The 17,083-nt window shown below is 36.5% G+C and overlaps 1 protein-coding gene across 1 annotated transcript; it reads left to right on the forward strand.

The window, feature by feature from the left end:
• Positions 1-3,130: 3,130 nt before the first annotated feature.
• Positions 3,131-3,880, forward strand: RB195_016844 (uncharacterized protein; the record flags this gene model as incomplete). The annotated part of the gene is made up of 3 exons (XM_013449833.2): positions 3,131-3,337; positions 3,435-3,566; positions 3,659-3,880. 3 exons carry the CDS (start codon positions 3,131-3,133, stop codon positions 3,878-3,880), a joined length of 561 nt encoding a protein of 186 aa, XP_013305287.2.
• Positions 3,881-17,083: the final 13,203 nt, after the last annotated feature.

Here is a 17,083-nt window from a genome sequence, read left to right on the forward strand (position 1 = left end):
TTTAACTTACTTGCTTTGCTTTGTTTACAATAAGTTTTTTTTTGTATTCCACAAACACTCTTTTTCTTTTCAAATTCCACAACAGTTTTATCTCGTATCTCGGATTAGGATTTTTACTGTATGAGACAGCGGGACCATCAATTTCTGTTTCTGTTTGAATATCTTTGTGACAGCGACGACATCTGCTGTGTTCTCAGTCGAAAACAAGGATCTACTCCTGAAGAACCCCCATTGGAGTGTATTTTAAATTTAAACCTTCTTATTTTCAGATAATTTCTTATCAGCTTTCTACCCATTGCAGGAAAAGTCATCTCCCTAATTAACCCCCACCAAAGCACAAAAAAATTGCAGGAATAAAAAGAAATATCAACACCGGTTAGAATCAATTGATTCTCAGAAGCATTTAATCCCTTTTATGGACCATTAATCCTCAAAAATAACCTCAATGTCGTAAAGAGAGCAATTTTGAGCATGTTAGATAGTCGTGTATGATAAACGAAGAAAAGAGCGAAACTTTTGGGATTTTTTTTTGCCTCCCAGAAAAAAAAACGAAGCTAATGCGAAGAAAACCCTCTAAGGGCAGGAGATCATTTGTAAATCCCGTTTTTTCTTCCAGAAATGCTAATAGATAACAAAGAAATAATTTACGAAAAAGGTCTTCAGATTTTTGGGGCGTATGATGAACTTTAAAACGTCATTCAGGAGAAATACTCATAATAGCTTGCTTGTTTGGACAGTAATTACGAAATACATAGCTTATCCTGAAAGAAGTACACATTTTCAAAACATTTAGTTTCAGAAGCCAATTGATATAATATAGGTGTTAATTTCCTATTGACATTTGAACATTACTTTTTAAGGTTAATTATAAGTAAGTTGGTAATCGTCTATAATTTACCGTTTAAAAACTTGTAATAAAACTTCCGGTGCTTCCGTACTGGATGCATAGCCAGTGGAAAATGAACAGGGATTAAAAAACGAGATAAAAAAGAATGCAATATGCAGCTATCGAATACGCTGCCTGTATCTGATCGAAAAATTTTGAAATCCACATATGAATCCATCACTAACACTTTAGCTTGGTGCAAATTTTTTTTTGCATGAAAAATGGCGAAAAATGGTCCTGTCAGGCTACAAATTGAATATTCGTGACAGTGCTCTTGTGTCTTAGAAAATATTCGCAAAAAACGTAATCCTAACATTGTCCGGGAGCTATGGATGTTTTCGGTGTAAAGGGTTTGAGTACGATTATGAAAATTTTGAACTTTTGTAAAAACTTTCTAAAACTTGTAAAAACCTTTCGTGAGAAGTGGGTTTAGGGGACATTTTTAACTGTTCAAAATCTTTTAAAAAGATTTAAAAAATTTGAAAAATTCAAAAATTCAAAAAACTAAAATTAAAAAATTAAAAACAAAATATGTAGACATAATCATCCTGATTTTATTTACACAATTTTTTGTGGAGTGCTCATGATCCCATGTCCATTCTGTAAACATTGTGCTAAAAATTATGTAGTTGTTTTTTGAACAAATGTAATATTTATATAATGGTAGATAATAATGTGATATTATAATAATATGATATAAATAAAGCAAAAAGAATAGCAGTAAGTAATAACATAATAATTAAATAAAATATAAACAGTATACTAGTATTTGAACGTAAGAAATCCAAAAAAAAGTCTAAAAGATTGGATAGAGATGATTCATCTCAGCATTTCAACACCTTATCCGTCAGATTTCTAGAAAAATCCGAGTTCTCTGGATAATAATGGTATAATATAAAATCATTTCTTTATTTTTAAGTTTGACTGTAAGGCTGTAAAAGAGTTAGTAATAGGTTCTTATAGAATATTCCGATTTTTTTTTTGCTATCTATATTAGCAATATGTAGATCCATCAATGTTCTGATTGTTGGATGAATAAACTAAAAACTTCAAGAAAAGTTATAAAGTGTGTTTTCTTCAAGTTTACTGCGGGTCAAAACCTGTCAAAAAGTGAAAGTTAAACTAAGTCCTTAGGTTCTCTAATTAGTTTCTTAATTTTCCAGCTATAATTTTTCACTTAAAATTCGTTCAATTGCTTGATTTTTTTAACGTTTACGTCTTGTTCTCAAAGTTCAAAAATTAAAGGACACGGACTCTTCTAGAAATTGGCCAGTAATTGAAACTAATATAAATTCCATACAGAGTTTAAATCTCCTTTGATCTACTTATTTCAATTCTACGAATTCTTCAACTTTAGAAGCTTTTCTTTTAGCCATCGGTTGAAATGAGACCTTGATCAGTGAAAAATCGCGGCGATAATGCAAGGATTTATCGAAAAACTACGGAAATTGATTGTTGATAAAAATTGGATTTTAATAGAATTGTAAACTACAAAATTCCCCTATATATAAAGTTTAAATCGAAACAAATTCTCCGGAATGTTTCATCGTTTCATCGGTTGTTTACGACCGTGAAATTGTTCGCGCAGCACCCAGGCATATGATGGTGCTTATGGTTTCTAGAGTTCTTGCGGAGTTTAAACTTCATAAAAGTAGCTAAATATGAACTGAAACAATTGTAGGAACACTAGGAAACAGTTCTAGTTGGGTACGGTAACTTTTCGGATGTTTTTATGGGAATTTCAGATGCGCCGTGGTCGTCGTCCGTGTAATGTGGCGGCAATTCAGGGTCTTATAATTTTTTGTATCCGTTCGGATTTCTGCTAAGTTCTATACGATTCTGTAGGAAAAACATTTCTCTTTAAGAATATGTTAGAATGGTGGTGATTGATCAATGCATTTCATTGATTTTTTATGTCAAACTGGCGTTAATCGCGTTTAGGAAACAAAATGTTTGACTTTGACCACTTATAAATAGCTAACGAGGCTAGTGTTACGGATTCCACCTGGACAATCCTGGAGTCAAATCCTTTTACTATGTAGTCCGTAAATTTCGCGGCGATCCGTAAGCGTTCCACATTTTTACAGCCGTTTTTTTCAGCCACACTCCACACAGCTCGCCGCAATTTAGGTCCGCGGCGCGATACACGCGATTGGGGGCGCAACGGGGGGACCCGGCGCGGTGTATAAGCGGCGGCGACGCTGCCCATGCAGCTCATTTTCTGTGCGTTCAACTTCATCTGTTATGTCTGCTGTTGCTGCTTCACCCAAGGTCGCTAAGGCACCTAAGGCTAAGGCCCCCAAGGTTGCCAAGAAGGCTCCGTCCCACCCGACTTACTCCGCAATGATCCGCAAAGCTGTCGCTGAGTTGAAGGAGAAGTCTGGATCGTCGAAGGCTGCCATCCTCAAGTACATGCTTCAACATTACAAACTCGGAGAGAATGTTACCAAGGTCAGAATTGTTTCCAGAAAGTTCTAGCTATTCCCTTTGTTTGGTCTTAGCGTGGTTTTTTACGTTTGATTGATCAATCTTATGGTTTGCTTTTCAGATCAACGCCCAACTCCGATTGGCCATCAAGCGAGGTGTGATCAAGGGGGACCTCAAGCAAGTGAAAGGAAGCGGAGCATCCGGAAGCTTCAAGCTCGGTGAAAAGAAGGCCGCTGCCCCCAAGGCCAAGAAGGTTAGCGCAGCTTTTCTTCTGAAGTTGTTTTCCCTCCGGGATTCGTCGTTCCGCTCGCCCTGGGTGTGCTTATCTAATCCTCCCACTTTCAGCCAGTTGCCAAGAAACCAGCCGGTGAAAAGAAAGCCAAGACCGTCAAGAAAACAATCGCGAAGAAGCCCAAGGCTGAGAAGAAGGCTAAAAGCCCAAAGAAGGCGAAGGCACCGAAAGCAAAATCCGCCAAGAAGCCAGCCGCCGCCAAAGCTACCAAGAAGACCACGAAGCCCAAGGTTTCAAAGCCAAAGGCCGTGAAGAAGGCACCAGTCAAGGCCTAATTGAATTGCCTTAATAAGTGTCCTTTATCTTCCAGAGATCTCATGTACATAATTCTATCATACCTCGAATAAAAATTAAAAATAATGTTTCTTGTGTGTTTATGGGTCATGGGCGATATAAACATACACAGGAGGGCTCTTCCTTGGGCGAGGTTCCTCCTTGGTGGGTCCTAGAAGGATTCATTGCGATCCTGGTTGATCTATCGTCACAGATTCTATGAAAAACAACCTGAGCCGTTGGTTGTTGACATCAGTGTGAGTTTCGATGTCTAAAATGTGTAGAAGAAACAAAATACTTACTGGAAATAGACTCAGAGGATACTCTAACAATCCGTCGTTTCTCTGTCACCTCTTCACCCTCACCTCGCCACCAACCGTCGGCGACAAAGGTTTTGTCGTGACACATTCGCATTCGGATCCGACAACGGACAATTAGTTACTAGTCGTCGTGTTTGCGGGGCTATCTTTGTCCGGAATGAGCATAAATTAGGGTTTACTCATTCGGACAACGTAAACCTCTGGATCAGATCCATTTGGGGGCAATTCGGACCACATTGAAGAAGAAAATCAGGGGGAAAATGTAGTGCGGCGGACTCTCTATCTTACTTTTTTCTTTTTTTTAAATTTTAGCTTACATTTCGTGGATCCTCTGACATCAACGCTTAGGTCTTAGGGTCCCGATTTATTTATTTGTTTATTTACCACCAGAAATAAGGACGTCATTAAGTGAATAACATAGGTTTGTATGAAAAATTAAGTGCTTTCCCCTTCAATATTTGACTTTGATTTTTGATATTTGAGGGTATGAGGGTTTGCTCAAAGTTAACCTCAAAATAGAGAGTTACTAAAGAAGGGTCAATGGGTTTTCTGAGGACCATCGACTTCGCAAGGAAGTGATGAACGACCCTGAACGCCGGATGAATCACAGCGTCCTAAAGCAACGTACCGTAAACTAGGCGTCAATTATAATGTGTGTTGTGTGTGGATTCCTCTCCTCGACAGCGAAGACCGTTAGGGACTCAACTTCAAGTAACACACATCGGTGCCACGAGGTATTCATTCAGAGGAGTGTAAATAGTTGTATCGTCGGCTGAAATGCCAACTATTCGACTTTTAGCGCTTTCATTTCGTGTCATTCGGATGTAAAAGCGCGTAAAGAGTTACGTTGTCATTAAATCTGTTCACGGTGGACAGCTTCTGATCCATCCGGTTTCTGGATTTGTCCGGGGGAGCTTCGCATCTTCGCTGCGATACTTACTACGTCTACGTACACAACCGTATCCACTGCTTTAGGGAAGTCAAGAATGGAATGTTTCCCTAACCTTGGCTCTAGAATGAAGCCTCCAAGGTCAAATTTCGAATTCGGATGATTTTTCTTTTTCTCTATAATATCAAAAATTTTGAAATCAAAATTAAAAGAAATCAGAAATTAAACCATTTAATACTAGTGTAAAATCATTCAATGTGATGTGTACAGTACCATTTTCTTCAAAATTTTGAAAAAAAAAACAGAACTCAAAACTAAACTTTCCTGAAAAACTCGATGATTCCGATTTTGATGGTAATCTTACAGTAATAGGTGATATTTTTAAGGTAAATTTTTAAAATTTATAAATATATTCGGTTTTTTTCTTACAGTTATAGACGATTGTAGTAAGAGTTGAGGTGATATTTTCTTATTCTTTTATTTTTTTATATTTTTATTCCTGAACTTCTCTCCCGCCCCGGCCCCTACTAGAGATCCAGATACAGCTACTGGTAACAAAAGTAAAGAGTAAGTAATACTGTAACGAATGAAATAAAATACGGAGAAATTTGTAATAAAGGCTCAAATTTTCCGGGAAAATTTCCCTGATATTCATGTCCTGACAGCGTGCAGTATCAAAAAAAAAAAAAATCTGCAAATTTCATTTGATCCCCCATAGGGGAGAATCAAACGGTTCATTAAAGGTTGAAAATCAGTCCGGTCGATAGTTCCCTTCGATCTTCAGGATTCTCGAATCGCTCATGTCAGGACCACGTTGATCATCTTCTGGGACTTCCTTTTCTGCTCATAGAGAGAAGAGTTTTTGAAGTATAGAACCGAATATTCGTAGAATATGAGGGAAAAATACTATTTTCACTCCGAATATGAGAAGTGAATAAACCCGAATTAAGAAGAACAGGATTAGAAGACTAGAAAAAAGTTAAATTGAAAGTGAAAGTGTTAGGAATTTTTTCTAGAAAAAGAATTGTTTTAAGATTTTAATTTGTTAAACTTATCGTGCCTGGATTCAGTAATCGATGCACCGGAGTGGTGGTCTGTTATCATTCCTTTGTGGCTTATAAGTATGGATTAGAGTTAAATTCAGTTCCTCCTAGAAACTCGGAAATCGGAAATCGTTCCTTTTCCTCCGCGTGTTCGTGTGAAAATTTAGGAATATTTCCATTAGAATTAGGCTATGTCATTTAACGCCATCAAAGCGATGCCGATGCCACTTCACAATTCGTGAAGGCGTTAATTGTCCACGGATGGGAACCTCCGTTCCTTTCCACAAGAATGATACTGTTTTAGATAATTCCTACACATGTCTACAGTATCAATACGACTTGGAGTCTGAGATTTTCTTGGTTAGAAAGAAAAAACACATGGTTTTACCTTTATAATGATAATTCTTCCTTTCTTTATAATTATGATATTTTTTCTTTTCTTTATAATCTTTTATGATGGATTAAGTACTAAAATAATCCAGTGTAAAAATTCTAACGTATGTTTCACTGTTGCAAAGTAAAACGTTCCAATAAATTTAGATTAAATTTAGATTAGAATAAGATTCCAATAAATCAGAGTTAGGGTCAAAACGATCACCGCAAATGATGTTTTCAAAATAATTTAATTAGAATTTTTTGAAAGGAAGTGACTATTAACGTATGGAGTACTGTAGGATTTCCTTGACCTCGGAATTGTATTCAAATTCAGAATTTCCCCTTAGAAGCCTCGAAATTTCCCCGATCGAATGAAAATCGTGAAAAAATTGCGTAAAAAGAAAGTAAAACCGGAATTTCTCCCTTTTATATGATTTTTCCTCTGGATTAAGCACAAATCTACTTCTATGGAAATGTGGAACTCGTCCGAAGCGTCCGTCATATTGTGCATATCTCGCGATTGCCTGACCCCGAGTGGATGTAATACGATCTCCTGCATTTATGGAGTGGGAAAGAAAATCATAGTTGCGCGAACAATGCTGTCCAAACCCATTTGGGATTATGGGACATGGGTTTTCTGTTATTTTCAGAGCGTATGTATGTTTGTTCGAAGCGACGATCGATACAAATCGATGGTTACACTTTCTTCCGGAAGAATCCCAGTATTGATTGGCGATGGCGACACGCTCTTCTTCCGTCACCATCCACAAACTTTACGTCACAATGAGGTGAAGTGACTGAAAAATTTGAACAAAGGGATCTAGTCATGCGAAAATAAAGATATATTTACATTATATGATACATACACACATAAAATAACAATATTAATAATGATAACAATAATATAAATAAATAAACAAACACTTCTTTATTCTCCTCAAAAAAAACGTCTCGCTCTTGAAAGTACTCTTCAAAAACCATTGGAAACCACTGGCATTCTTCAAATATTTGTATTTTTCTTTGAACAATTTCTTGTTTACGCTGAGAAGTTTCTCGTGTTGTGTTCGACACTGAAATTCTCTGAAAAGCAATCCAGAACGATTTATTTATTTATTTTCAAGAGTTTTTAAATAGTTATCTTCTTTCTTATTTAGTCTTTTTCGACTTTTTTTTTGTTTTTCGTTGGGAATCAAAAAGGACAATGAAAATTTTTAATTGGAATATGTAGTTGATGTGCGCTTCTGATGTATCATCGTGAAAATTTAAAAAGAGATCAAAATTCGAATTACAGAGATTTTCCCTAAAATTTGCTACCGTATCATTCAGAGATGATGATTCCAAAGACGCTAAAAGCATCACAACAATGTCCATTGTCTTTTTGTTTTCTCGTCTGATGATTCATAAAGGAGTTTTTTTTCCGTAAATGGGTGATGGATGACATTAAGGATAACATATTCAATGGTTATGTGATTGGACACTCCATGATCTCCCGAGTATAGAATTACGATTCTATGTTAATCATTCAATATTTCTCATTTATGCAACTCTGTATGGATAGAAAAGTAGGATTTATCGATATGAAGGGGCGGGTGTGGTGTAGCGGTTAGAGGTATCGCTTCTTGCACGATCGATCGGAGGTTTGAATCCGCCCTAGTGCTCATCAGGCCTTTCATCCCTCCGGGGTAAATTGGTACCAGACTTGTCTGGGAGGATAAAAGCACTGACTTGACCCATCGGCTAGCCACCGCAAGTCATTGTATGAGCCAGTTACACGTTCCTAAACCTCAAACGATTCTGGATTGAAGTGAACGTGGGGGCGCATCCCAAACGGATTAATTAACGCCAGAAACTTTTCAACTTTATCGATATGAAGCTTCATTTATTATTTATTTAATTTAATTTATTATTTAAACTGATCTTTTAAAAACTTTTAAAATTTAAACCAAAGGAAATCGTTGATGATCTGCGGACTGAGGAAATCCGTAACTCATTCGAAAACAGCGAAACTTGAAGAAAGCGCCGTATACATACGTTTCCAGCAGCGCGCCCTTATCGGCTCCCTGAGGCAGCAACTGCACTTATAAGGAAGATTTTTGAGACTTGAACGTTATTCTGGATGGAGAATATTTGAAATATTGGAGGGATACTCGTATTTTGGTACTGAAGCGGAAATTCAGCCATTTTACCGGGAACCACATTTTTCATGTTACAAACGCATCATCTAATCAAAACAAAAATGAATTTTCAACAAGAATAGATTATAGGCCAAAGGTAAAAAATGTTATCAATCAAAAATTAAATTAAAATTATCAGTCATTGAAAATAATAGGAAAAAATAACTTTTTTTTTTACTACTGATATACTTATAAAATTCACATGTGAATGTAGTTTAAAAATTTAAAACTTAAAATTTGTATTTAATTTGTAATTTGTAATAGTTTGTAATTTATATTTGTACTTATAAGAATAGAAATAGAAGAAGTAACTCAGAAATTTTGACATTCACTCATGAGTCGACGACAATTCCGTGAAATCCTGAATCATCCTCTTCATCTTGAAAATCATCCCGAAAGTTCAATAAAAGCGAGGTGAGAACCGAATACGCGTTTTTTTTTGCTCCTGCAAAAACGTTTAAAAACTATTTTTGTGATTTTTGGTTGCTTCAATAATAACTTGATTAACAATTTCTTTCATTTCGATGTATGAGGTCCCAAGTGGATAGGAATGCGACAGGATTCATTTAGAGCGAGAGCGTTTATTCGATGCGGCACACTGTCACTGGAGTGGAAAATTATTTAATTTTTCATTTCCGCATTCATGGATAAAAAACAGCTATGTGCTCCGCTTGAACCGCTTTCACTCTCCGAACCGATGGATCTGCTCAGAAAACGAGATAAACTCTTATTTACAATATAGGACATCTCTATCCTATAACGGAAGTATAAACACCTAAAAAAATTGGAATATGAAAGAAAGCAAAATGAAAAATATACATATAGCCTAGAAGACCAACAAATTACACTTTTTTCGGAACAGGGCAGGTCTTCCCCAGCACTAAAAGAAAACTAGAAATTTGTGCGATTCTACTCTTCAATGATTGTGGAAATACGGCAAAACATTTGAAACGGTCATTGAAGTGGATTTTTTGGAGTTTAAAGGCGGATTTGTGGAAATTCATAAATTTCAATGCTCCGGTATCTAGAGGGGAATATTTTTTATTTATTTTCTCATCCAGGTGTGAATTTTAAGTGCTTTTATTGTTTTTTATTTTATTTATTTACTTATTATTTTTTATTTTATGTGCTTGTGCCGTTCTCTGCAGTCGTGTACGTCACCGAGTATATATCTTTTTTTTGCGGGGGATTCAAAATATTTCTTTTTCGAAAAAAAGCAGAAACTTTTTGATTCGAGGAGAAAAATTCCAAGAAATCTTCTTTTGGATTCGAGAAGAAAAGTTTCTGTTATTTTCCCGGTACACTATGATATTTGTGGAAACACTTTCGCTGTTTATACATATGTTGTTGTTTTTGTGTTTTTGTTTGTGTTGTTTTCGTACTGTAGTCATAAAATCAATCACGTTGAGAATTTCTTCGCTTTCATATGGAAGTAATTTCTGGACTCCGCTAATTCAATAAAACAATAAAAGTTTTTTTTTTTTTTTTGAAGGGAAATAGAGTCGCACAGCAGCGCTCAATTCAACAATGATTTAAATCAATAAACGGACAAAGTAAACAATGAGTAAACATTTTTGGACGAGTTCTCGTCATGCACATACGGATGATTTTTCGTTCTTTTGAATACGCTGTAAGAACATTTTTGTGATTTTTTTTTTCAAAAATGATTTTGTGAAACATTTCTTTTGTAATTTTAGCTAGCAAAAAAAAAAATCTGAAGAGCTGTTACTTACGGAGATGATAAATTGAGTTCAACTTCTAAAGCCGAAAACGACTTTTAAAGGATACCGATCCAGAAAAAGGCTAACTTCTTGTGATTTCACCATATCCAAAGCTGCAAATGTTTGCAATTTTTCCCTAGACATTTGTTTCCCGTATTTTAGCATTTTTCACGGAGTTTCGGCGTTGTACTCCGTTAAGATCTGGATCTCATTACGGAGACGGGATCGTTGTTAATCTGCCAATCCAGGTGTCACGTGACATTTATGAGCCAGTAAATTCTTGTAACAGACAGACCTTCACCTCAAATATTCTCTAAGAAGTAAGGCGCTAAGGCATACATTGACGGTTTTCTTCTGCGGAAGAACCGACGCATGTAGAGATGTTGCTGAATACCGTGTGATAGAACTATGAGCTCCTGAAACTCCTGAAAACGTCAGCAAATCTCTACTTTTTCGGCTCATTCCGGACCGGTATCCGCAGTGTTTGAGCGCGAAATTCAAACGTAGACGTACGCGACACGCGATGTGATGACGACCGTGACCCTTTCCGCCGGGCGAGCGTCAAATCACTAACAGGTGGTCATCTACGAGTGACGATGGGCGGTCGGATCAGTTTCTGATCACTTAGTTATGTAAATATTCCGTAACAAGGGACCGATCGTATTCCAACTATGTCCAAATAAATGGCTTTTCCGGGACACCCGTATGAAATACGAAACAGAGTTCCTACAATTAGGAGGTTGGATTTCCTAAAATTAAGATTAAGAGAAAATTGCATCAAAATCCTGTTTTTTTCCAATGACACAAGGACATCGGCCTCGGAATTTCATTGAGAAAATTGCTTGTTCTGATATATTTCTTTGTGGTTTCGAAAGAAACATGGTTGCAAGATACGGTAGCTGCACAAAACATACGTTAGGCATATCCAGAAAATCGAGTGGAGCTATTTTTGATGGCCATTGATGATCAGTTTGTGCTGAACAGAAGCCGCCTGTCCTAAGAATTATCTCTCTCGAATATTCGATTAGTCGAATAACTCGATCTTGACACAATCTTAAACAAGTTCAACAAGAATTAATTAAATAATTAATTAAAGATTTATTTCTGGACAAAAACCTACTGTTCTAGTAATTATTTCTTTCGAATATTCGATTTTTCGAATGACTCGATCTTGAGCTCTCTAACTCTTTCGATCGAACGATCGATATTTCGACCAACAACAATTTTTGTATATGACTGTATATGACTCTAGTTGACTTGAAAGGATCGAAACGAGTACTGTAAGGATTTCTGATTTTATTTATGGATATGGAATTCTAAGCACACGGTTGCAGTTGAGTAAACAAATAAATAAGCTGATCATGAATTTCAATAGATCCACGTTTCTCGAACGGCCGCACTGTTCATATCTTCATTTGAATCGGAAGCACCAAGTTTATTGTTATTCAGACCCCATAAAAGCATATTTGTTTATTTCTTTCCGTCTCCATTCTATTTACACACTCTACGTTACTCACCGCATATATCGCACCGCAGGTGCATTACGCAATGCTAACGGATTCGCATTTGCTGCGTTATTGTGCTGCTGCGTCTTCTTTTGTTTACCGAAATGCTCAACGGGGGACTGAAGCGAAGAGCGCAATGGCTTTGTATAACGTTCGACAGTGGCCGAGTGTTTCACGCTTGTTCTCTGGATCCTCGAGAAAATCTTCCTGAAAATCCGGAGACGAGTATGACGGGATGTTCTTTGAGAAAAAGAAAATCGACGCCATCTGCACTCGTTGGACAATGGATGATCAGTGGACCGTGAAGCGCACACACACATGGGAGACGAACGACAGGTGGATAGGGACCGCCTGTGACCCGAATTCGTCGTCGATGGATCCATTGTGGAATGATTGTGTTTAGTGGAAATACGATAATTATGGATAAACATGTACCGTATGATTGATGACGGTAGCAGACAGAGGTGATGGGTCATCCGTGAAGGGATTCCGTGGAAGTTTAGCAGTTTAGTAATTAAAAAAGTTAGTTCAGTAATTAAAAACGTAAAGTAAAGTAAAAAAAAGTAGTGGTAAAAAAAGTAAAGGAGGAACAGCTTTCTTACGGGGACTTTTTCGTTTCGTTTTTTTTCCAACGCCACTCAGAAATTTTTTTTTGACTGACTCTGACTTTTTTTTGGAAAACGAAATCCTGCAATAAAGAGGTCCCTTCCCTATGAACGACATAGAAACTGATTTTTTTCTTTTAATTAGCAAGAAATGAGTTTCCTTAAACACGATCTCAGAATGTCAGTAGACGGCTTTGCGACCTACGTCACCTAATACTGCGTCGATTTGTTGTAATGTCTGTAATTACACAAAAACAACATTCCTAGCAGTTTAAGGAGATTCGCATCGATAACTGGATTAATCTGTACGACTAATTGCAGCGCCGTATGGAGATTCGCACGGCGATTTGGAAAAAGATACAGATTGCAGCTTATAAAATGTTTTTAAATAGTTTTTCAATAGAACTGGTCACTAATATATATATATATATATATATATATATATAATACAATTAATATAACCAAAATTAACGTAAAGAAAATGTTTTTCCGTACATTTCCTTTTATTTTCCACTTTTTGTGAGACACACGACTTTTTAAGTGTTCTTATGCTTCTATGATAGTAAATACTATCAGTATTGGAGGGCGGGGAGGAAGAAAAGAATTTTTTCCTTCACATTTTCTTCCAGAAAATTAGGAAAGGTCATGGAATGAAAAAGAAGAAGAAGAACACAGAAGACGCTCTGTCTTAGCATTTGTTATCGTGGACGTCATGGAGCCTGCCTGGAAAATGCTTGATAATTTCCTAATTAGTTTTTCAGTAAATATTTAATTAGATTTGCGATTTTTACAAAATATTACTACTACGTATCAATTACTAACCATCGAGATTACGTTCCAGGAAGTTCGATCTCTTCGGATCCTAAAATTATGGGAATAAATGCAAGTTTTTTGCAGTCATATGTATGGGTACCTTCAATTTATGAATTTTTTTAAAAGTAATTATTCGATCAATACCTTTCAGTTTTTCGAAAACGATACATATTTATAGTAATCCATGTGGCAAAGATGTCAATGACGTACCGATATATTACTTTTATCAAACCATCGATCGATCGCAAGATGCAAAGTTTCAAAGGAGAAAACTAAAGTGGGCAAATTCATCCACTATTCATCCATACATCCATATTCCATATAAATACTTAATGTAAAAAGTTCGGAAAGAGGAAAAAAAAAACCCTTCGGGTTTCCCATCAGTAAATTCCATCATACACAAAGTATGTAGCCGAGGAAAAAATCGCACTTTTTTTCAGGACTTCAAACATTATCCATGTCCATCTTTTTTCTATTTCCATGTATTTTGTATGCTTTATTTATTTATTTATATGCTTATTCCGCGTATTTTGTAATTTCATGTACATTTTTAAATTTAAAATTAAAAAATATCCAAATGGGTCTAGGTAAAAGTAAAAATACATACATATTCCTGAAAAATAATAAAAGGAATAGCTAAAAGTCGGTATTTCGCGATGTCTAAAAGCATCACGGTTCTAAAAAAGGTACTTTTTCCCCAAAACTTTTAAAAATTTTTATCTTTAAAGCTAATCTTTGTGTATTGGCACTTTTCTTTTCTCTGGAGAATTCGTAATGCTTCGCTGTGCTGTGTCCGTGAAACTAAACAGCCGCTCACTATTAACATTTCTCCGCTGTTCCGTGGACTTTCGACTAATCGATTATTCGAATGTCCGAAATGTCAATAAATGAGTGAGTTAGCGAGCACGCGTGGATCGGCACTGCGGGAGGGTGTCCAGTAGGCAACAGTTCCCAACACTCTCATGAACGAACGAGATGTTATCTGATGGCAGTGTGTGTATACGGGCGGACTGGTTGGTCGCCCCATCCAACCGACCGTCGATGAGTGGTTGACGACGACGACGACTACGACGAGGACGACGGTCGGGGCGGGCGGTGGAAAACTAGTCCCCGACGACGATTCCAACACCACCATTATAACCCAATACGGGGGTGTGACGAGGGACACCCGGTGATGCGACGTGAACCTCCTCTACGCCAACGAATTACGGGCCCGAGATGAGTATCGATTTTTAGGCAGCCGGAGGGAGGGACCGGCAGAGTTACATACTTGAGGTCTGGGGTGTTATTATTCTCAGTGGACCCGAAGGGTTTCTATCTAAGTTTAGGGTCCCATAAAAATAAATGAAAGATGAAGTGAGATCGCTGAAACGTTGCGTAAGCCTTCGAACTGAATAACTAGATCAAATCCTAGGATAATTTTAGGAAAACACCAAAAAATCCTTGCATGGACTAGTCCTGTGGATGTCCTATTTTCAGTGATCGACTGTTTACCTATCCGTAAATGCACTTTCGGAGAAAATTCACAATCAACCGGGGAAAAAATCTACATAAACATTAGTGTTCAAATGTTTTGGCGCTACGCCAGCTGTTGTTATTCTTGCGCTGAGGAAAAGATCGATGCATGCACCGAAAAAGCATGCAGCAAACAGGGAAGTGAAAAATAATGGAGGAGAGGGGAAGTTTCTAGAGTTTCTTACATTAAAGTTCGATCAACACAGAGTTTAAAAAACAAATAAAATATGATACAATAAAATAATGAAGCATGAAAACAAGAAAATAAATAAAATATGATATGGTAACATTAAATAAAAAGCGAATATCATTTTGAAAACATCTAATCTTCGTGAAATCCTCAAGAAGAAAGTTATTCAGGAAAAAATCGAAATGAAGAAGGAATAAGAATATGGGTGCTCAGCATTATTCAGGCAGGAATTTAAGTCAAAAAATAAGGGAATCGGTCCACAGATAAAAAAATCGTGAGGATTTTGGAAATTTTAGCGCATAGGTGTCACTGATTATTATGGAACGCAATGCTGTCCTTTTGTTTTTCCAATATGTAGATCAAAATTCTAGGAAGTGATCAAAAATGGGAGGTGATTGTCATTTTTTTCTCTTTTTTTCCTGAGAATTTCTTAACAGTATCCTTGGTAGGATCCTCCTTTCTTCCTGGTATTATTGAATGCATACTGCATTACATTACATGGTACATAATAATATATAGTAGCATTAAGTAATGTAGTAATATAATAAGTATAATATTATAGTAAATTATGGAATAATGAATATAATAAATGGTTGTAGTCTAAAATTTGTGGCTTTCCAAGTTGATTTTTCTCTCTGTAGCTCGTCTTCATGTACATATATCTCAGTAGCAATAAGTTTCCTTCGTCAAAACATTGAATAACTATTTTTTTTTTGGGGTGGGGAGGATGATCGTTAAATTCTACTACACATTGACGAACGATAAAATGACTGTGTATTGTTTTTTTTTAGAAAAAAATAGAGACCTCTCCGGAAGAAGATGAGCGGAAAGAAAAGGAGTGTCAGTGGTATTTATCCCGAAAAAAAAGCCCTCAAAAGTTCACAGAAAACGACTCAAACCCAATTTTTCCGATACGCAAAAGTGGTTTCAACCGTATTTGGGAAAATTGATCAGGCAGCTGTTAAAAAAAAAAAACTATTTCGCATCAATGTCAGCCACTAATTAATTGCTATGAAATGACAAAAAAATTAATAAGGCAAGTACTAACGTTGATTTATTAGCTAGAAAAATCTGTAAAAATGCGTATAAAAAATAAAAAAATAATTTAAATGAAATGTTTTGCGTTTCAGTCACAAAAATCTGATATATAATGAATTATATGTTATTAAGTGCAGACTTCTTCTTTTTCTCAACCTAGCTCAACCAAAACATATTTTTCCTCTTTTTTTTTTTTTTTCTAACTCACCGTTGATGTATGTGAGTAAATAAATAAACAAATATGTCAGGCGAAAAGGTTTGTGGTGATGATAAACACTGTGATTGCTTACATTTTGTATATACTCAACGCTTTTTAGGAACTATTTTGATTATCGTGGAGATTATTTACCGAAGTAGTACATTTTTTCTTGTCCTCTCGATGAGAGCCTAGTCACATATATCCTAGTCACATATATTAACATAAATCTACATATCTGCATTCCACAATCACACTTGGTCTTGTAATCGATGCATGATGTCGTCAAACAGTCTAAACTATGAAAAGAACTTAGGGAAAAACTAAATGGTTAGTCTTCTTTACGATCTTTGGTTATCCTAGAGACTGGAAACCTTCTGTGCTGGGTTGTGTGATGCTTCTTGATCGAGATGCTTATTTCTATACGTTTTTTTCCAGTATGGGGGAGAATGTAGCGTAGCTGGTGAGAAGCCCGGCTGTAACTGCACGATTGATGGTCGATGGTTCGAAACCGGCTCAGTGCCAACCAATCCTTTCATCCTTCAGGAGTCATAAAACTAGTGCTGGCTGTTCCTAAATTCCTCAACAGCGAACTATCTGATGAAGAGAATAGAACCAAATAGTTTTCGTCGAGATACGTATTTTTTTATAGTGTTTTTTTTTCAGAGCAGGTGTAGTGCAGTCGGTACGTGGTCCAACTGTAACTGAACCGATCAATGGTTCGTAACCACCCTGGTGCCAACCAAGCCTTTCACTCCTCGAGGGTTAATAAATTGGTACCAGAAAAAAACGTACCTGACACAATGCCTAGCGTCTAGAAG

This window comes from Necator americanus, chromosome II (assembly GCF_031761385.1).
Source record: "Necator americanus strain Aroian chromosome II, whole genome shotgun sequence".
Taxonomy (NCBI): Eukaryota; Metazoa; Nematoda; class Chromadorea; order Rhabditida; family Ancylostomatidae; genus Necator; species Necator americanus.